The 22199-nt window shown below is 36.0% G+C and overlaps 1 protein-coding gene across 9 annotated transcripts in view; it reads left to right on the forward strand.

The window, feature by feature from the left end:
- METTL25 (methyltransferase like 25) overlaps window positions 1–22199 on the forward strand; it is a 151843-nt gene that overhangs the window by 6711 nt on the left and 122933 nt on the right. For 6 of the 9 annotated variants that reach the window (XR_007129290.1, XR_007129291.1, XR_007129292.1 and 3 more), the window contains exons 2-3: window positions 17385–17549; window positions 18270–18376. Coding sequence is in view for 1 of the 9 variants with exons in the window: in XM_047740063.1 (XP_047596019.1) it covers window positions 17385–17549; window positions 18270–18376 (272 nt within the window). In the remaining 8 variants the exon portion in view is untranslated. Of the gene's footprint in view, window positions 1–1334; window positions 1581–1943; window positions 2043–13338; window positions 13442–16465; window positions 16682–17384; window positions 17550–18269; window positions 18377–22199 lie in introns of all 9 variants that reach the window. The other 3 variants (XR_007129293.1, XR_007129295.1, XR_007129294.1) reach the window with 2 other exon arrangements.

The raw sequence follows: 22199 nt of genomic DNA on the forward strand, positions 1-22199 counted from the left end.
TCTTTCCTTGAAAGAAAGAAATTGTCAGGAACTTCTGGAAATGTATATGCCTCCTATAACACCTGTGTTCTCTGCCATATTAACAAATGTTATTGTCCATTGGCTTGTCTGTAGGTGCAACTACATCATTAGTCATATACACACCAAAGTACAGTGTTTGCTTTTTTCATTGTTGTATTCTCAGCATCTTGAACAGTTTCTGACATACAGATGAGGAAAGTAAATGATTCTTAAAGAATGAATGATATGTAGAATTTAAGAAACAAAACAGGATTATAGGGAAAGAGAGGAAAAAATAAAACAAGACAAAATGAGAGAGGGAGACAAACAACGAGAAACTTTTAATCATAGACAAACAGGTTTGCTGGAGGGATGGGGTAATTGGGTGATGGACATTAAGGAGGGCATGTGTTGCAATGAGCAACTGGTATTATGTAAGACTGATGAATCACAGGCCTGTACCTCTGAAATCAATAATTTATTATATGTTTATTAACTGAATTTAAATAAAGTTCAAAAAAATGAATGAAGTGAAGCATAGAACTATAATGACTATTACTGAAGGAACCCCTTGAAAAGTTGTACTGAACTAGACAGCTATTATTTCTGGTACAGTCTCTGTCTGTACTATGTTTATTATTTTTATTTATATATGCTTTGTTCCAAGTATTTTAATTTGAGGGGATAGAAATCCGTAACTATTTTTTCCCTTTGTGAGAAGGTCATACTTCTTTCAGTACATTGCAAATTATAATAAGATACCCTGAGAATTGGAAGGTAAAAGCAAGACAGGCATCACTTCAGGTTAAAATTTCTAAAAATCATTACATATGTAGGTGGGATTAACCATCTGCAGGGGGAAAACCAGCGAGATGGCTCTAAATGCTTTTCTGATGGGACAAAGGGGTTTCCTCTGTCTCATCTCAGAGGTAAGATTTTGTTATACCCCTTTCAAGGGAACAAGGCTGTATTTTTAGGAAGTAATACCAGGTATATAAATATAAATATTCTCAAATGAATCATCTCTTGGTCTTCAGAAATTTACTGGTTTTCATAAAGTCTGGAAAATTATTCTAAAAAATAAGAGAGAAATGATAGTCTGAGCTACAGTAGCCAAAATGTTTTATGAAGTAGAAATAGATCTGGAGTACAGAGACAACCAGTTATCAAACTTGATTAAAATTTTCTTTAAGAATATCTGTCTTTATTCTATTTTTAATTTTAAATTAGTAGACTGTCCTGGCAAATGAATGATATGGGTTATTATTATAAATATTATATTTCTCAATGCATATTAATAAATTTGTATCTCAATTTCTTGTAACTTTGTTTAGAATCTGTTGTGGAAAACCTCTTCAGCTCTCAGGAAATCCAGTTTCTATACCTGCAAAGCCATCCTTGGTGACTGCCAAAGCCCAGGGCCGCTCTATGACCCAGCCTGAGCCTCCAGAGCTTCTCTTGACTCTCTTCTTCCAGCTTCTTGAGGCCATATGCTACTTCTCCTGTTTCTTATTATTGTCACTCAAATGACCCTTTCCAGGATTGGATGCTGAATAAATGTTTAGAATTGGTTCCTTTTGGTGAGCATCTGTGTAATTGATTTACTATCATTTTAACTGAACAATGCAGAAAGTGTATGCCTGTGATAGGTTATTATTTTGTTGAGCTTTCTCTTTAATTATTTTTATTGCATCTTAATAGATTACATTGCTTCTTGGCTGTTCTAAGTAGTTTTTGTTGGTGGTGGTGATGGTGGTGATTGTGGTGTATTGACATTGTGCTAACGTTTAATTCAAAACACATGAAGCCAGAAAATGTGTTTGAAATATAAAATGAAAACAACAGAGAAATAATTGGTGTCATCTGTTTTACTCTGTTGTATTCAACTTTTATTCATTCACTTTCCTAATGTATTTTCCTGAACTCTATTTTCCCTTTTTCAGTTTTTCTGGATCTTTTTAGGAGACTTCAAGTATGAAAATGATATGACATCATAAGATAGTGGCAAGTGTCAGCTCTGTTCCTGGGTTGCTACTGTAATTGTAAGTAAGGGAGAGTAAAAAAGGAAGCAAATCTGGGAACCCAGAGTAATTTGTTATCATACTTTGTTAATTTGATATATAGAAAGTGTTTTCAGATTGTTCCTTTTAGGTGAGACCATTTAGAACTTGAATTTATATTCTAGTTTTTAGTGTATCCTCCCCACGCTTTGTTTTGTTTTGTTTTTTAAAAAAAAATAAAAATTATTTATTTATTTGACAGAGAGAGATACAGTGACAGAGGAAACATAAGCAGGGGTAGTGGGAGAGGGAGAAACAGGCTTCCCACTGAACAGGAGCCTGATGAGGGGCTCGATTACAGGACCCTGGGTTCGTGACCTGACCGAAGGCAGACGCTTAACGACTGAGCCACCCAGGCACTCCCTCCCCTGTATCTTTCCATTATTTTTTATTTTATTTTATTTTTTATTTTTTTTTAAAGATTTTATTTATTTCTTTGACAGAGATCACAATTAGGCAGAGAGGCAGGCAGACAGAGAGAGAGAGAGAGAGAGAGGAGGAAGCAGGCTCCCTGCTGAGCAGAGAGCCGATATGGGGCTCGATCCTAGGACTCTGGGATCATGACTGAGCTGAAGGCAGAGGCTTTAACCCACTGAGCCACCCAGGTGCCCCGCCATTATTTTTTTTTAATATTTTATTTATTTATTTGACAGACAGAGATCACAAGTAGGCAGAGAGGCAGGCAGAGAGAGAGAGAGGAGGAAGCAGGCTCCCTGCTGAGCAGAGAGCCTGATGCGGGGCTCCATCCCAGGACCCTGAGACCATGACCTTAGCCGAAAGCAGAGGCTTTAACCCACTGAGCCACCCAGGCGCCCCGTATCTTTCCATTATTAAGATGCTTAGTAAAACAAAGTTCATGAAGATTCCTCTCTTCTGTGGCATTTTTCCCCTCATTCTACTTAAATTACACTTTAGCCAGTTGGAATAAATTTGAGTGACTTCTATGTGTTTAGACATTCATTTTAATACTGTTGTTTATTTAAATTTTGTCAAATCATTAACCTTTCAGAAGCTTGCAATTATGATAACCTGTCTTTATGCCTTATCATGATTTAGATTACTTTCCTGGTTTACAAAAACACCCTGCTTGCCTGCATGGCTTCATACTTGCTAGGGTCTGCATTTGTTTTTGTTTCTTGACCTCATCACCTCAGTGGTTAAAGAGCTTCTCTATAAGAGGCATTAATATTTTTCCTGTTACTCTAGCTCATAATCTGTCAACTCTTCTCCCTCAATTTCTCTTGCATCTGCTGCTTCCCATTCCCATAGCAAATAGTTCTGTTCCCTCCTTTTTAAATCTTGCAACAGAATTTTAGCAATCACTTTGAGCTGTTATTCTTGCCTTCCGACTCTGTATTTCAATTGCTTCTCCATTCAGACTGCTCTCCAGTTGTCTTCCAGAGTCATACTTCTGGTCCTGTCATTCCTCTGCTCCAAAGCCATCCATAAGTCTGCATTTCTATAGAATGAAGTCCTTCATCTTCTGGCCTTATCCACTATCTCTTCTCCAGCTGGAGCCTCAGCTGTTAATATAAACAAATAGGAGGCAGCAGAGAAAGAATATGGGTTTTGTGGTCATTACATTTAGTTTTGAATCCTGGTTCCTATACTTTACTGCTGTATTATCTTGTGCAAGTTCGTTCAGCTTTGGAGCCTTAGTTTTCTCATTTGAGAAATGGGAATCATAATTCCTGCCCTATAGGGGCTGTGTAAAAGTAAATGAAATAGATGTTAAAACCTACCACGTGAGTGGGTATTTAATAAATATTAGCAATCCTCTCTATATTCTACTCCCCTCAGATAGGGGCAGACTGGGCCCAGAGTCAGAAGACCTGGATAATCCATCGCTAAATCTGACTAGCTGTGAATATTGCACAGAAATTTAACTGTAGTCCTTAGTTTTCTCAGCTAAGAAGTAACTGCCTAGGGTGTTCCTCAGGGACTGAGGTGAAAATAGCTGCCCCAGTCTCGTAGATGTGTCTTACACGACTGCTGAGTGTTAACCGGTTTTTTAGCCAACATTTCAAAATTGACAGATTTAACATATGCACACGTGTGCACGCACACGCACACGGAATTGTAGCTTCTCTTGGAAAACAAAGTAAAAAAAATCTGGCTGTTTTGTTGCATATCTCTATGTGGCAAATAGCTCTCTTCATACCCTCAAGTGTATCCTCATCCCCTAGACAGCATCACTGTCTGAATTTCTCTGGCCCTCCAGAGTACTAGAGGTTATGGCTCTTGGTTTGTGGCCTCCAGTCAGTTTCTTTGTAGCCCCTGAAAATGATTTCAGGAGTTTGTTCACATTCTCGAAGGAGACCAGCAACCAAAAATAGTATGGGTCGCTTGGCTAAAAGTTCTCTCGGGTTGCTTCTTGTTCGTAAGCCCTATGGAATGTAATGATTTAAAATTTTTATCTCCAGACCTTATTAGTCCCTGGTGTTAAGCCCATGATCATGTTGAGGGCCTGGATCAACCTGAATCTTGAGATGAAAAAGCCTATGACCAGTTATAATTGGGTCAACCAAGTTTAATAAGTTTTTGAACTTCCCACATGATCTGACTTCAGATCAACTTTAATTATGAAAGTGGTGAAATAATTCTCACTTTTAAGATACATCTTCAATCAGAGTCGAAGGGAGAAAGTAGAAGGCTGTGGTATAGTATTATCAGCACTTCTCTTGCTGTTCTCTGCCCAAATATCTTATATTTCTGCTGCCTTATTTGCTTAATGTGCCATGTGTCTTTCCCCTCCCTCATTTTGTTCATGCAATACTCTTTGTCCCACCCCAATTATTTACTAACTGTCCACTTATTTTTCATTTTCTATCAAAGCCCAGATCAAATTATACTAAATTAGTAACAAAACTAGTTATTTGTACATTATTTTATTTCTTCCTTTATTAGAGCACTTATTACATTGTATTAGATTGCTTTGCTTCTTTTGACATTCCTTGTATGGGAGTTCTGGTCTCTAGCATTTGGTGAGCACCACATAGTAGGTTCTCACTGTATGTTAAATTTGATATAGCCGCTGAGTGTAGAGTACATGGGAATTCCAATAGGTAGAGCAGTATAAGCAAAAGGGTGAAGATGAAAACTATAAAACATATGTGGAGACAGGAACAGAGAGCAGAGCATTCATAAATTTTTAAATAGCTAAAAATAAAATCAGGAAACATTGCAGCCAGTTTCTGGAGACTGGTGTGTTAAACTATTTGGAATCATTCTTCCATGCGACACTGTCACTTTTGTGATAGTCTGTAGATTTGAAATATGGACCTGGGGCAAGATACTGGCAATGGAAATGCAAAGGTAGTGAATTTTAAAGGAATTTGTACAGAGAAGATTGGTAGTTCTTGGTGACTATTACTTATGTAGGGTTTAGGGAAATAGAGGAATCAAAGATAATTCCAGGATTTTGATTTTGGAAATGCCTTGAAGAATAATGATGAATGTACCATTGACAAAATTAGGAAAATTAGCAGATGGAGCTCTTTGGGGGAAATAATGAATTTAGTTTTAGATATATTGTATTTAAGGTCTCACAAATAGAGCTATTTAAGATTGAAAATTTCACCTTCATTTCTCTTCAATCCTTTACCTGCTGCCTTACATTTTTAGAATTAGTTTACATATTTTATTTGAATAGTATAAATTACCACTTCTCTAGGCTATAAGGACCAGATGTTGATTGAAATGAATTTAACCCTCCTGATAGTTGAGAGGTGAGAGGAAGAGATAAGCAGTCCTTGAGCATTGCTTCTATTACCTCTACAAGTTCAGTATTTCTCAAAATTTGCAGTGGTCATTAGAATTAAGAATAGGTCAGTAGGGCGCCTGGGTGGTTCAGTGGGTTAAGCTTCTGCCTTCAGCTCAGGTCATGATCTCAGGGTCCTGGGATCGAGGCCCGCATTGGGCTCTCTGCTCAGCAGGGAGCCTGCTTCCTCCTCTCTCTCTGCCTGCCTCTCTGCCTGCCTCTCTGCCTACTTGTGATCTCTCTCTCTCTCTCTGTGTCAAATAAATAAATAAATAAAATCTTTAAAAAAAAAAAAAAAGAATAGGTCAGTAGTTCCTAAGCCTCACAACTTTTGGAATCATGATTATTTTTATATCCTGATTTATTTTTGCAAAGATTACTTAACATTTTCTTAGTATAACACGATACTAGCTGTTGTGGTTAAATACAAAGGTGAACTGGGCATAATCTCTTTAAAAAAAATCACATTCCAATAGAGAGAGAAAAGAATCAGTAATTGTAGTACGAAACAAAATGGGAAGATGAATGTTTTCCTTTCTAAGCAGAATTTTCTTCTAGTTTCTTTCCATTTGACATAGTCTGAGAATTATACTATTATACTTCCTAGACTAAGTGATCTTTGAAAATCCTATGTTCTAAGCATTGCCCAAGAGAATGCTTTATCTATCTAGATGTTTTAACATATAATTATTATATATCAATAAAATATATATTATTATTTAATTTCCAGCTGTGTGCCAGTGTTTTTATCCAAAACCAGTTGATTTCATTTTTCAAATAAGTTTTTTATCATTCTTTATATTTGAAATTTAAAATGTCCAGCTGTGTGTGTTTCAGTTGTTGTATTGCTTTCATGGGTTTTTATAATTCTCCATAATAAAATTCTAGTTTTCCCTCCTGGCATGTTAAGCTATTCCTCATTTATTGTTTTATTCGTCTATATGTGTTTCTTAAGAATGCTTATGCCATTTTAGTGAGGTGCCACGACAACTATTATTTTTATTTAAAAAGTGACCGTATTTTCAGTTTATTACAGAATTTCACTACAGCTGCCTCTTTGTCAATAGTTATTTCCCAAAGATGATTATTCTTAATTGTCTGCTCTTTGCATCTGTGGATGGATTATAAAGGCGTTACCTAAACACAGTGAATCTGTCCTTTTGTCTACAACACCTACATTTATAAACCTTTAATACTGCTTAATATTTTATAGCATTTTCTACCAAAGGCAGACTTGGAAGTATAATTCCGTTATTAAATTATCTGGAAATAATTCTTTTTGTAGGAGGAGGGTCTTTTTTTTAAAGATTTTATTTATTTATTAGAGAGCACTAGAGAGAGAGAGAGAAGCATGAGTGGTGGCCAGAGAAAGTGGGAGAAGCAGACTCCCCACGGAGCAGAGAGCCCCTTGTGGGGCTTGATACCAGGACCTTGAGGTCATGACCTGAGCCAAAGGCAGACATTTTAACCAACTGAGTCACCCTGGTGCCACAGAAGAAGGGTCTTTTTAATCAGACAAATTTAAACTGCATAAATTATTTCTACTTTTTTTTTTTTTTTTTTAAAGAGGGCCAGAGGGCAGAAGGGACAGAAGGAGAGGGAGAGAGAGAATTTTAAACAGTCTCCCTGCCCAGCATGGAGCCCAGTGTAGGGCTCAATCTTAAAACCCTTAGATCATGATCTGAGTAGAAATCAAGAATCAGGCACTTAACCAGCTGAGCCCTTCAGGTGCCCCAAATTACTTTTACCTCTGTTAGTTCTTTTCAGTCTTCCTTGACATCCCCACTCCACCCTATTTACTTAGAATTTACTTAGAATTGGCTTAAGTTAACTTATTTATTTTTTTGTCAAAAAATAAGATATGTGGTTCATATGTGGTTCATTCTTCTCCTGGATTGGGTGCTTGTATGTATCACTTGAGATATCTCTGGGATTGTGCAAACAAGCAACAATTTTGCCTTTTTCATTAGAGATTTAAATTTAGATCATGCAAATTTATTTAAAACCATTTATTTTTAACATATATTTTATCAAATGGAACAGACTGATATGTTTTGGTACCTTAAATTATTTATTTGGTTTGCTTAGATGGGCATTATCTAAAAAAGCTAGCCTAGAAACTTCAACCATCAACACTGAGGTTCTGCTTAATAATAAAAATACTGGAGGAGAGAGGGTTATCTTTTCAAAGTTAGAGTAACTTCAAAAATACAAAATTTGTGTTAAGAATTAATAGCTCTCAGGGCTCCTGGGTGGCTCAGTCAGTTGGACGTCTGCCTTTGGCTCCTGTCATGATCCCAGGGTCCTGGGATGGAGCTTCTCCCTCTCTCTTTGCCCCTCCCCCTACTTGCACACTCACGCATTTTCTCTCTCTCTCTCTCTCTCTCTCAAATAAATTCTTAAAAAAAAAAAAATTTATAGCTCTTTACCAGTAGGAAAGAAAGAATAATCCTAGGTTGTTTTGGTAGTCACTATTTAGTTTTCATTTTTTGAATATTTAAAATGATCTCTGGAAGCCAGAGGAAAAATATTTGGTTGAATTGCATGTTATAATATTAACATTTGGCAATATATAAGATGAAAAAAAAACAGTAAAATACAGTGATTCTTAATCTTTCAGGTCACAAATCCCATTAAAAGGCCGTATTAAATGAATGCTATCAAGCCCCTTCCTCAAAAAAAAAAACGGTATCTATGTTCATAAATAGACACAAAACTACATACAGCTCTAGGTGATTCGTAGGCTTCTTTAACTCTTAGACCTCAAGGTAAGAAACACTGGTTGAAAGTGTTACTAGTATTACAAAGCTATTCGAATTCTTCTTGATTTAGACCAACACTGTGCTCATTCTTCATTTTTTTCTCATAACTTTTCGTTCTTTATATTATGAGCAATTTATATATTTACAAACTTTCATTTAACATCATTTTTGTATAGTTTGTCTTTATTCCTTTTTTTAAAGTTTATTTTTTTCCTTTTTTTCAGTTTTTATTTAAATTACAGTTAATTAATGTACAGTGTAATATTATTTCAGGTGTACAATATAGTGATTCAGCACTTCCATGCATCACCCTGTGCTCATCACAAGTGCCCTCCTTAATCCCCATCACCTGTTTCCTCCATCCCCTCCACCTGCCCTCTGGTAACCATCAGTTTGTTCTCTATAGTCGGTTTCTTGGTTTGCCTCTCTTTCTCTCTTTTTCCCCTTCACTCATTTTTTTAATTTCTTAAATTCCAGATGCAAATGAAATCATACAGTATTTGTCTTTCTCTGATTGACTTGTTTCACCTAGCAGGATCCTCTCTAGCTCTATCCTTGTTGCAGCAAATGGCGAAATTTCATTCTTTTTGATGGCTGAATAATAGTCCATTGCATGTATCCATCACATCTTCTTTGTGTCTTTGTTGGTCAGTGGGCACTTAGGCTGTTTCCATAATTCGGCTGCTATAGATTATTTTAAGTGCTGAAAACAGTCTCTCCTCTTCTTAGGGGAAGCTCCATTTCAGATGCAGATGTAGATTAGCAGACCAGTATCTCTAAGCAACACCCATGACAGTTACTGAATCTCAATTCTTCCCTCTTAATTATTGAAACCAAAATGGCAATTTTAAAGTTTAGTTTGGCATTTTATTTACTTAAGCTGTTTGTAGCCACCTTGAATAATGACTCCTAAAGAATAAAATTGATTTGAATTATTTGAATTATAAAATTGATTGAATTATTAATTCTTTGTACCATTATAAAAATTAAGTAAAGAGTAAGATCTGCTGGAAGTATGGTAGGAACTATATAGACAAAGTGTATAATTAATGCGAATTACTTTCGCATCATCCTCCTACTTGGCAAATGATTATAACTAAATTCAGTTAAGAGTGGAATAGACAGGGGCGCCTGGGTGGCTCAGTGGGTTAAAGCCTCTGCCTTCGGCTCGGGTCATGATCCCAGGTTCTGGGATCGAGCCCCACATCGGGCTCTCTGCTCAGTGGGGAACCTGCTTCTCCCTCTCTCTCTCTGCCTGCCTCTCTGCCTACTTGTGATCTCTCTCTTTGTCAAATAAATAAAATCTTTAAAAAAAAAAAAAGAGTGGAATAGACATATATATTTTGTATTAATGTTGAAATGTAAGTAATGGAGTTTTAGCTAACAATAGTATATGAAAGCTAAAGTTAGTAAAATGCATAAGGAAAAAAAGGACAATTTTAAGACAGAGTTGTGACTTAATTTTACTCTCTCAAAATTCCCTATTAAGCTTACAATTACAGTTTACATGGGACAAAAGTTCTTTGTGTCCCACCTCAAATAATAAATAAACTGAAAAGTCTTCATTTTTGAAAGCTTAGAAATCTAGGTCCAAGTCCATGTATAGAAAAAAAAAAATTGTCTTCTCTATAAGAGATCATTGGTAATGTTAGTTAGTAAGATACTGGCATTGTTGTGGCACTGTGTGTGGTAGAGCCAAGAGTGGTGTTTAGAAGTGACATTCAAAATAGGAAATGAGAGGTCTGTGGTAGGAACAAGAGAAGTACAGATGCATTTCAAAGCACTTATTAGTTGATTTTTAAGGTATCTTTTGCAATTATAACATCAGTTTTTTAAGTTTTGCAATCTGGAATTAATTTTTATTTTGATAATAGAATCATATTTGATTTATTAAATTTAAAATTTATTCTTCAGAAAGTATTTACAAATATTTACTCTTAAATGCTTCTAATTTTAAGTGGAGTTTGAAGTTGTTGGATTTCTAGTAATCTGTCTCTTGGTTTTAGTTATTTTCTGAAAATAGAGACTTTTGATAACAGAAAATTGAAACACAGTAAAAGCTGAAAGTCTACCTCAGGTCTTTAAGGCATAGTCCAGCTTGTTACCTGTCTATTAAATTTCACACTAAATCCCATGAGAAATATCATTAGTACTAGAATTCTCTCTACTTTAAAGCTGATGCTGTAATAGTGGTGCCTAGTGCTAACCACTGCGCTCCCAACAATGAATAATTCTTGCTGTCACCCTACCTAGAATGTAGAACCCAGGGTTGGCTCTTGGACTCCTATGTTGTGTTTCAAGTTACAGTTCACTTGTCCCTAGTTGTGCCTTCATTCTAGTGATGGAGGTCTTACACCCAGATATCAGACTCTAAACCTCCTTTCTCCCAGCAGGTTCCACATTTAGGAACTGGGTATATGTATTGATCTTTCTTTTGGGTTCTTCCATGGTAACCTGTATGATATTCTGGGCCTAAATATTTGAGTGTTTTCAACCTTGTATTCAAACAAATCCTGAAATATATACAGTTACTGAGTTTGGATTTATGGTTTGGGGTTGCCTACTATGTTCTAGGCTCTATATTAAGATGGTATATATATGTGTATATGCATACATGTGTGCACATCTGTGTGTACTTACATTAAATACTTGTATACATATTCATGTATATGTGTGTGTGTATTCTTTAACAACATTATAAAATATGTGTATTCCTCCCATTTTATAGATAAATCAAGACTTAGAGCAAATAAATACTTTATTCATGGCTATACAGAGATAGATAGTCTGAGAACCACAATTCAAACCTAGTTCTTGCTCATTTATTTATTTATTCATCACTACTAAGTACCAGGCATTATTCTAGGTTCTGAGGTTGAATAATGAATAAAAATCCTTGTCCTCTTGGATCTTACTTGCCATGTCAGATGGTGATGAGTGCTGTGAAAAAAATTAATAAGAGATCAGAGAGGGTAAGGGTCTTTGAATGGGGTTGCAGTTTTTTTTTTTTTTAAGATTTTATTTATTTATTCGACAGAGAGAGATCACAAGCAGGCAGAGAGGCAGGCAGAGAGAGAGGAGGAAGCAGGCTCCCTGCTGAGCAGAGAGCCCGATGCGGGGCTCGATCCCAGGACTCTGAGATCATGACCTGAGCCGAAGGCAGCGGCTTAACCCACTGAGCCACCCAGGCGCCCCGGGGTTGCAGTTTTAAGCAGAATTGTCAGAGAAATTTTCACTGAAATGGTGACATTTGAACACAAACCTAAAGGAAGTTAGAATGAACCATGAAAATACCTGAGAGAAGATGGTCGCGGAGAGAGTTAAAAACAATCACAGAGGCCTGAGTAAGCACATCCCTTGTGGGATCTCAGTAGTATTCTAACGGAATTTCTGTTCCCCCTAGAATCCACATTGAACATTTACTGCATATGTGCTTTGTAAATGTTAAGACAATGTGTCCCATAAATGAGTCTTAAATTAGCTTTATTCAGTTTCAGTTATTACCTTGCACAGAGTAAGCACCTTGGAATTGTTAATTTTTTAATCAGGTTACTTTTTAGCAAGTCAATTTCTAAATTGCTGTTTCTTTGTATGATATTTTAATTTTCCTCAAAATTAAACTATGAAAATTTTCTGTTACAATTAAAATATGTAGTTAGATTTTCCCATTTTTAGTTTTATGAGTGACTAATTAAATGTGAAAATGCTGTTGAAATGATTATGGTTACACGTGGTTTATACATATAATATTGGAACAGACATATTGTTTCATTTCATATACAACCTGAAATTATTCTGAGGTAGCATAGGAAGAGTTTCCTAGCATATAATTGGATGATATAAATTAATTTTTAAAAAATCAGCAGTATATACATTATTTTCTTCCTTATGTAAGTAATAGGATTATAGAGATACTCAGATATTCATAAAGTTTAATGCATCCCACCTATAATTTTCAAGTTCAGCAAGACTTTAACTTTTGATTGAAGTCTACTGAACAAGTGTAAAAGATTGAAGCCTAAGTTAATCATCGTGGAACTCATAGCCTTAAAATGGTCAGTTACATTTGCATTGAAAATAAGTAAATTTCCGTTTTAGAAAACATGTTCAGTTCAACTCAGCCAACACTTCTGAGCACTTATTGTGCTTCTGGGGGTTTTATCAATAAGAAAAAAAAATCACCTGTGACGCTATTGCAGTAGCACTGGTGAGAGTTAATAGAGTATGAACTCTAGCAGTGATAATGGGGCACAGGGAAGGATGGTGGTTAGTTCCACAATGAAAGACATTTTTACATTAAGATTGATGGGTGACTGGATATGTGGAGTGAGAGCACAGGGAGCATTTAAGATAACATAAAGACTTCAGCTCTGAGTGAGTAAGGACATTATTAAACAAGCTAGGAAAGGAAAGGTTTTGGAGAGCACGAGAATGTGCATTTCAAGTTTGAACCTTTTGAATTGGAGGCATCTGTAGGATATGCATGTATAAATGAATATAAAACATTTCCATGTCCTTTGAAGATTATTATTAAAGAGGGCAGTGTTGATTTTTCATGACATTCTGGGCCATGGGACAGTTCTAGGCTGTGTGATAGTAATAGTGACCTTTGTCCTAACTCCTGTAACATGGTTAAACCTCAGCATTTAGCACATAATTATATTTTATCTTGTATCATGTTCTAAATGTTCTAAATCGCTCTTGTCTCACCTGTAATTGTAGACATGAGGGCTGAGATGAGATTTTATTCTAACAGGCTCAGCAGTGCTATCAAAGTCCTCCCAGCTGGCCTCAGTGATCACTACTACCTCAGAATCGTAGAATTTGTTTCTCCTAGTATAGCTGCTGATGCTGCAGTAGTGAGTATATTAAAGAATTGCTTTCACTCATCCATTCACCCCCTAACTGAGTGCCTGCCATATGAAGGTATTGTTGCTTTAAACTGGGCATGAGGGGCACCTGGGTGGCTCAGTGGTTGAGCCTTTGCCTTCGGCTCAGGTCATGATCTCAGGGTTCTGGGATCGAGTCCCGCGTTGGGCTCTCTGCTCTGCAGGGAGCCTGCTTCCTCCTCTCTTTCTCTCTGCCTGCCTCTCTGCCCACTTGTGATCTCTCTCTGTCAAACAAATAAAATCTTTAAAAAAAATGAAAAAAAATAAAACTGGGCATGAAGCGGTTGCGTTGCTTTATTTCTAGAAATAGGTACAACAAAATCTCATTATAAAGCCTTTTTATGTCGTTTTCAGAGACATCAGTTGTTCTATGTGCAAAAATTACTTTTTAAATTTCTCAAAACCTTAAAATCACTTCTGGCAGAGCGGGAGGTGTTGAGGGAAATAAAGTGAAAGAATTAAGAACATGAACAAAGTAAATATGAGCCATCTTAAGATAGTACATGGTATGGATCTCTCCGCCAGAGGGAATTCTTGCCAGACCTGATTCTGACAGTCATGCACTTGCCTAGCGGTCTTGACTGCTGTCTTTCCTGTTTTCATTTGTTTCCCATTGACCTTATTGCTGTGGCATGCTAATAACCAAATTTGGGAATTACAAGCAAGGGCTGAACACTGCCTTGGTTCACATGCCTTGCCATTTGGTGTCTGTGCAAATGTGGCTAACATGTAGCCTCTCTAAGTTTTGATTTCTTCCTGGAGATCACCTCATAAGATTGTTCCATTAAATGTAAACTGTTGAACACGGTGCCTGGCATGTAGCATATGCACAATAAATATTAGTTATAATTTCAGCGAGTTATTGTGAATCTTAGTAGTATTCTGTCTTCCTTAAGGTGCTGGATAACATTCAAATAAAATAACAGACATTTATTTTTGAAAATTTAAAAAATGTAAATATGTAAACTGTAAAATATAAATATATTGATTGTAATTTTTTAGTTTTGAAGCATTATTTATTTCTGTACCTTGAGATTTTCATAATCCATATGTGTATGTGTAACTTTTCTATCTTTCCTTGTACATTGATCTCTGCTGTTAAAAAAAAAAAACAAAAAACCAGAAACCTAGAGATATCCCGATCTCATATTTACAGGAAATAGCTTCTCCCCTGCCCCTTTACCCCCCCTGCTCTCTTTCCCAATTAACCTGTTACAAGAAACCTCTGTGGAATAGTGATCCAGGGTGCACAAAAAATAAGAGTAAATAAATACAAAGCATGCAATCAAGCAGAACAGGTACTTCCAGTAGGGGGAGATATTTACAAAATAATCAAGCCACTTAATATGCTGGTGCAGTGGCAACAAATTTAAAAACAAAGCTTTCCCTGAATTTAAAAAAAAAAAAAATCCAGCTAACTAGTAATTAGGTAAATATTGGTTGAGTAACACTGTGGTTTCTGTTTTGCCAGTTGCCAAACCCAAACTCCTTCTACAAGTACTTAGAGAAGCACTATGAGGAGACTATATACACTGTTACCATTGCCGCATAACTTTCCTTACAGACTATTTCAGAGGTAGAAGTAAAGATAAGAACATGACCTGCTTTTCTCTCTCTTTCTGAATCTTTAAAAATTGCTAGTGGAAATTACAAGCTAGATCACTTGAAAACAAAGAAAGTTTAGAGGCTATATTTCAGTAATTCAGAAAATTTTTTTCACAGGTTCTAGACTATCTAAATAAACTGGTATAGCCCTAAATGACATAAACTAATGGATTGAATCAGAACACTATCCTTTCTTTCTTTCTTTTTTTTTTTTTAAAGCAAGCATTGTTAAAAAGATAATAGCTTTGTAATTTAGATATCCAGATCTCTGAAATTTCTGTGAGGTGTAAAATTAAAAGCAAATAAACAGCATTTAGATCAGGTTGGATTTGGATTTTTTCAAGTATTTTCAGTAGGATAGTTAAGTTGATTTGAACCATTACTTTTCCAACAGAAACATCACATTTCTTTCTGTTGGCAACATTGTCCAATAACTGACTACTATAATATTCCCTCTGCACTTTGAGATTTAATACTCTTATTCTATCACACTCTGAGAAATTGCTGCCCTGGAACTTGGGGATGTTGAGACTGCCCTTAAACCTGAGAGTCTCACTTAATAGTTGACTGAGTTTTCCCCTCTGTATCATGCCTAAATATTTTGATGTGAATTTTATTACTTTTGGCTGTGCTAATAAGTTCAGTTTATAAAATATCCAAAGAACTTTATAATACACAAAATATATCTTAAATAAATTCACTATAGTAATTTTGTAGCTTAAATTTCTATTTAGTTGATTCAGAAATGGAAGTTACAGGTCTCTACCAATTCTTGATTAACATGGTAAACATCACCAACAACTTAGTAGATAGTAGCTTTAAAAGGATACTATCTCAAACATGTTGGTTTTATTTAGAGTTCTGTAAGCCTTCATGAATTTTCTTCTTTTTATTTTTGCTAGAATCATTATTCTTTGTGTTTGAATGAATTTTTATAATTTTATAAGTAACTGTGGAACGTCGGCTATGCTAGAATAGACTTCATAGTGTATAGTTTGGTTTCTCTGGTAGAACCAAAGTTGTTTCCTGGATTGTGCCATTCTTTCATTTCATAAGGTGAGCATTTTAAATGCTTTATTTAAACACTGGATGTTTGGGGCTTTTTAATTATTGAAAGGACTCTTCAGTGAATGAACTTAATTAGACTAATCCATCCAAAGAATTTATTTGAACCACTGTGGACACATTGGAATGCCCTTTTTGTAAGCTTCCTAAATAAATATATAAAAATGGCCATAGAAAATTGAAATTGAGCAAATAAAAAGCAACTCTATCAGTGTATATGTGTTTCCATCTAGTCCATTAGAATAGATGAGATTATGCTGCAGTAATAAACCTAAAAGCTCAGTGACTAAAAAGAACGAAGTTTATTTTTCCTTTGTATTGCAGCCCATGGTAGTTTGGCATCAGTGATGTCCATGTCATAGTCACTCAAGGACTCAGCTTCCATCTTGACACATGCTTCAGTGATTAACAGTTCTGGGAAAAGAAGGCATAGCAAATCCTCCAGTTCTCTTAAACTTCTGTTTGAAAATGGCATAGGTCACTTCAGTGAGATGAGTCCACACCAGAATTCAACAGGACACAGGATGCTCATGCAGAGAGGTACCAATATTTGCAGTATGACAGTTGACCATACTCTTGTTGACGAGTGAGCATGTGAGAATCATCAGTAGGTCCTATAGTAAACTTACAGAATATATGGCTTAAAACTGACTAGGGAAAAAAATGAACTGTTTTCACCTAATTTTAACATGACGAGTTTTAAAACTCGTATTGATAGTTCATTGAACACACACACATGCAAAATTTCTCCATGGTCCGACTGATGCAGGGGCTCTTTTACAGTAATATCTCTACCACTGGGGACATTGCCATTGTTCCACACACACTGTGCACAGGGAATAACAGTGAAGTGCAGGCTGATTGCCTTTAAATTCACAGCTGTAGGTCAGCTAGGACCATCCATAAATTTAATGACCACATTACAGTGTAGCAGGATTTTAAACTTTTATTTTGCTGCTGCTTTTTTTGTGGGGGGGGGGAGGAAAAAAAGTCCAAATTTTAATTTGGAGTTTAGTTATATAATTGTGTACACTATTAAGAGAAAACTGAGTGCTATAAATAACTAATAGCTGAATTAACAAATACAGTGAACCATTAGAGATATTGTCAAAATTCAAACAAAATGAAAATATTGTAGTTTGTTCTAAAGATCCAGTGTTTTTCATTTTTTTTTTTAACTCTCACACAAATTAGCATTAACTAGTTATTGCTAACATTTATCTTTTTATCCTGATCTTTTTAGGTATTACTAATTTTCCCAAAATATTTTGTGAAACTTCCCAGAAGCTGGTGAGTGTGGAAGCCTTTGCTCTGGCTGTGAGATATTATTCTGTACAAAACTTGGGAATATGTACTCCTTTTGAACAGTTACGTACAGCCCTTCAAGGAAATAAAAAACAGAGAACTGGTAAGTGTGTATGTATGTTTTTTTTAGTTATTAGAAGCAATATACTGTTCATATATATTCATGTATTCTTTCCAACATGTTCTTAGTTTATTCTGTCAGTGCTTTTCTATCATGAGCACTGCTAGATTGGCTTATACTTAGATAAGTAGGTTTTCTTATGCATCGTGTTGTATAGAACTACTTAGTTACAGATCTCCACATTTTTTTCCCTACATTTTAGTCGTTATCAGTCTTTTCCTTTGTAATTAATTGGGGGTATTTTGTGTGTCAAGGTACATTTTTATTTTTTTATTTTGTTTTTTTAAGATTTTACTTATTTGAGAGAGAGAGATAATAAGAGAGAGCACAAGTGGGAGAGTAGGGAGAAGGAGAAGGAGGCTTCCTGCTGAGCAGGGAGCCGGATGTAGGGCTCAATCCCAGGACCCCAGGATCATGATCTAAGCCAAAGGCAGACACTTAACCTTGAGGCACCCCTCAAGGAACATTTTTTTCTTAACATAATGTTTAATGTTTACATAATGTTCTATGGGTCTTCTTATTTATGTTCTTAATTCAAATTTTGATTCATAGCAGATAAATGGAGACTACCATGCAGACACAGTGGAATCTCTATATTATTTTCATATGTAATTACAGAAAACATGAACATTAACTGATGATTTTTTATTACATTTTGTTTCTTTAATAGCAGTATTTTAATTTTGTTTTACTTTTGTTCAGGTGAAAATGTAAAACCAGATGAATTTATGAATTTGAAAAAATCTCATGAAGTTCAGGCTATGTCAGAGCTGATCAGCAGTATTGCTGATTACTATGGGATAAAGCAGGTAGGAGAATTTCTTTGTATTTTCAGGTGTTAAAATTAGTGCCTTTTTTTGGGTATCATTTACATTCTTATCTATGATCATTGTCTAGCCTTTAAATGTTATTAAATAATAGCTAATGTTAGTTATGTCAGACACTTCAAATATGTGCTCTCATTTCCCAGTACAGTGTGAGTATAAAAAATTTATACTGAAAATAAGGTATGACTATTCACGTTTTGCCACCAGTTTTACTCTTTTAAATTATATTCACTAAGTTTCTGTCTTGAAGCAACATTATGGTAATGACATTCAGCAAAATGGTTTGCCACTGGGTGTTCTCAGAACCTGGGTTACCAAGCTGTGGTCTGGGGTACCTGCCTCATTATAGTAACACAAAGAAACTATGTTTTAGGATTAGAATTCTTTCATGGTGTCAGAATCACAGTGCATTCCTGTTGTGAAAAGTAACTTTTGTGAAACAGTAATGTCTAAAAACAGATATTAAAATAAAATCAAAGATTGTCTATATTGACCTATAAAAATAGTGAGTTACTTTTCTTATCCCTGGCTTGTAAAAATAATAAATTATTTTTCTTCTCTCTACAAGAACATCTGTGGGGGTAGTGGAGAATCTTCCCTCCTTCAATTTCTGTTAGGCATTAGAATATTTTCTGTGGATTCTTCCAGACTTGTGGAGAGTTTGAGGATGATTAGAAAACTATCACAGCTTGGGCTAGGCATGCAAAACCACTTGTGGCAGCATAGATCTCTAGGTTAATGGCTAGAGGCAAGAGCTAAGGCAGTAATTTTCAACCTTTTCTTTAGTGTATCATACCTAGCGGTACCTATCTGGATCAGTAACAGGCTCACCATGGTAGTGATACTCACCTGGAGTAAAAGGGGCAATTATATAGGCACTAGTTTATAGTTTATAGTAATAAACTAGGGAGATTACATGGATGGATATTAGAAACATAAAATTGAGTGAAAAACTAAACAGTTTATAGAGGACTACATATTTTATGGTACCATTTTTTAAAGCCTTTAAGCAAAATAATGGTATATTCTTAATGCAAAAAAAATGCATGCAAAACAGCTCATAAAGAAGCAAGGGAATCATAATTTGGGAATAGTTGTTACTTCTGGCTGAGAAAGCAGTGAGATGAGATATGGAAGGAAAACAGGTATGTGCAGTGGAAATACTCATATTTTCATTTGTAGGATGGCTGGTGAGTTCATTGTTATAGCAGATACTATTGGATGCTAACCCAAATATTCTCTGACATTTCATGGTATGCCAGCCTACCTTCTACCTGACAGTATCTGCATTTTCCCTCTGTGGGTTTTTTCTGGCTGCCAAAGCAAAGCATTACTTGTCTATAGGTTCTGGATATTAACTCTTCCCTTTAAACAGCCTTGAATTAATGATTGATGAAAGTTGGTATACAAATACATCAACTCCTTGACATTTCAGGTAGGATGATTCTGAGGTATGTGTTGTATGCTAGCTTCTACAGTGGTATTTTTCTTAATGGCACAGCTTTTTTTTTTTTTTTAGATTTTATTTATTTATTTATTTGACAAACAGAGATCACAAGTAGGGTAGGCAGAGAGGCAGGCAGAAAGGGGGGAAAGCAGGCTCCCTGCTAAGCAGAGAGACTGATGTGGGGTTCCATCCCCGGACTCTGGGACTATGACCTGAGCCAAAGGCAGAGGTTTTAACCCACGGAGCCACCCAGGTGCCCCAATAGCACAGCTTTTATTGGGCTGCCTTCCTTTCTCCTTTTCAGCTCTCTACTTCCCTCCCAAATAATTGGCTTATATTTAAATCTTTGTGGTAGAATCTGCTCTGTGGGGGCACCTGAGTGGCTCAGTGGGTTGTACCTCTGCCTTCCACTCGGGGAAGCCTGCTTCCCCTCTCTCTCTGCCTACTTGTGATCTCTCTCTCTCTCTCTCTCTCAAATAAATAAATAATCTTTTTTTTTTAAAGAAAGAAAGAAAAAAAATCTGCTCTATGATAACCCAAACTAAGATAAGTGCTATTTATTGTTGTGCTTCATAACTTTACATTTAAACTACATTTATTCTTTATTTATATGAACTATTATATAATAAATAACTTTAAATTCATACAGCAGATTATTGTATTTCTAAAGTGTAGAGAAAAAAATTTTGAAATACTTTAATGTATCATGTTAGACCTGCTTTCAGGGGACTCTATTATAGCACTAAGTCCTGTTCTTAGGGAATGAAATAACGTAAGTTACAGACTTACAAAGTCTTTCTCTTGAAATCACTTTATAGCAATATTTAATTCTCACAATAGTAAAGTTTAAGATCTATTGTATATGTACAGCTTTTACTTTTAAAATGCAGGTTTAATAAATACAGATTTCATGGGGATAGATGGAAATCCAGATTCTGAAATACCTAACTTTACTAGTGACCATAGACGCCAGAGAAGAAAACAAAACAGAATTCATCTTTGCCTCAGCCACATTGCTCCCTGTTTGCCAAAAACTTTTGCCTCTCTCACTCACATTACCATTAATTTTTATTTCTAAAATGTGTTTAGTCATTCATACCTGCATACATGCATACTTTAATAGATATTTCATTAGGTCCTACCGTGTGTCAGGCAACGTTATAGTTACTGAGGATGGAGTAGTGAACAAAACGAATGATATCTTTGCCCCATGGCATTTACATTCTAGTGGGGAGAAACAGATAATAAATTGATTGTAAGTATATTTTTGGGGGCGTGCCTGGGTGGCTCAGTGGGTTAAGCCTCTGCCTTTGACTCAGGTCATGATCTCAGGGGCCTGGGATCGAGTCCTGCATTGGGCTCTCTGCTCAGCAGGGAGCCTGCTTCCCCCCTCCCCTCTCTGCCTGCCTCTCTGCCTACTTGTGATCTTTCTCTCTGTCAAATAAATAAATAAAATCTTTTTTTTAAAAAGTGTATATTTTTGTATGTGTTGATGTAGTTTAAAGAGATAAAGTAAAAAGCAAAAGGAAGTAGCTAATTCAGAGATGGGAGATTAAAGTTTTTGATTAGGAAGGAACAAAATAAGAGTTCATTTTAAACTCATTTGAATTAAGGCTTCCTTCAGGAGGTAAGAATTACCCATTAGAATATCTGGACAGAAAACTTTTCGGATAGAAGGGGTAACATGCTCAGTGGCCCTACAGTAGGAATATGTCTGGTGTGTTCTTGAAAGAGCCTGAAAGCCAGGTGAGCTCCAGTAGAGAGATTAAGGGCAAAGTAGTAAGACCTGGGGTTGGAGTGGTAGAAGGCAGTTCATAAAATTGTAGAGTCTCAGAGGCCATTGTGATTTTTCGGGCTTTTATCCTGATGAGGTGAGAAACGGTTGGACACACTGAATCACTCTGGTTGCTGTGTTAAGGGCTGTTACAAAGCAGGTATTTTCACTGTCTTTGCCCTTCTTAACCATAGTCTTTTTAGACATTCAGGCTGGTTCTCTCCAGAAATTGGTTCCTGCTTGAGCACGTCAAGAATTTTCAGAGTTAAGGCATAAATCCCAGTAACAAAGGAGGTTAGTAAGGAAGAGATAAGATGAAAGAGTTGATGAGAGATTTTGCTAAGAGAAGTGTTATGATCAGACTTTGTTTTGTTCTCTTGAGTATAGACTTAAGGGAAAGGAGCAGGGAGACTACTGAGGAGGTCCTTGCAGTAAGGCAGGCTTAGGGGCAGTTGCTAAGATTATGGATTTGCTCAGAGTTCACGTGGAAGGTATGAGAGAAAGAAAGGCGTCATAATTTCCACCTGGAAGTAAGTATGGAGATATCATCAACTATGATGGAGAATATTATGGGAAGAGCAGGT

Source organism: Lutra lutra, chromosome 8, assembly GCF_902655055.1.
Source record: "Lutra lutra chromosome 8, mLutLut1.2, whole genome shotgun sequence".
Taxonomy (NCBI): Eukaryota; Metazoa; Chordata; class Mammalia; order Carnivora; family Mustelidae; genus Lutra; species Lutra lutra.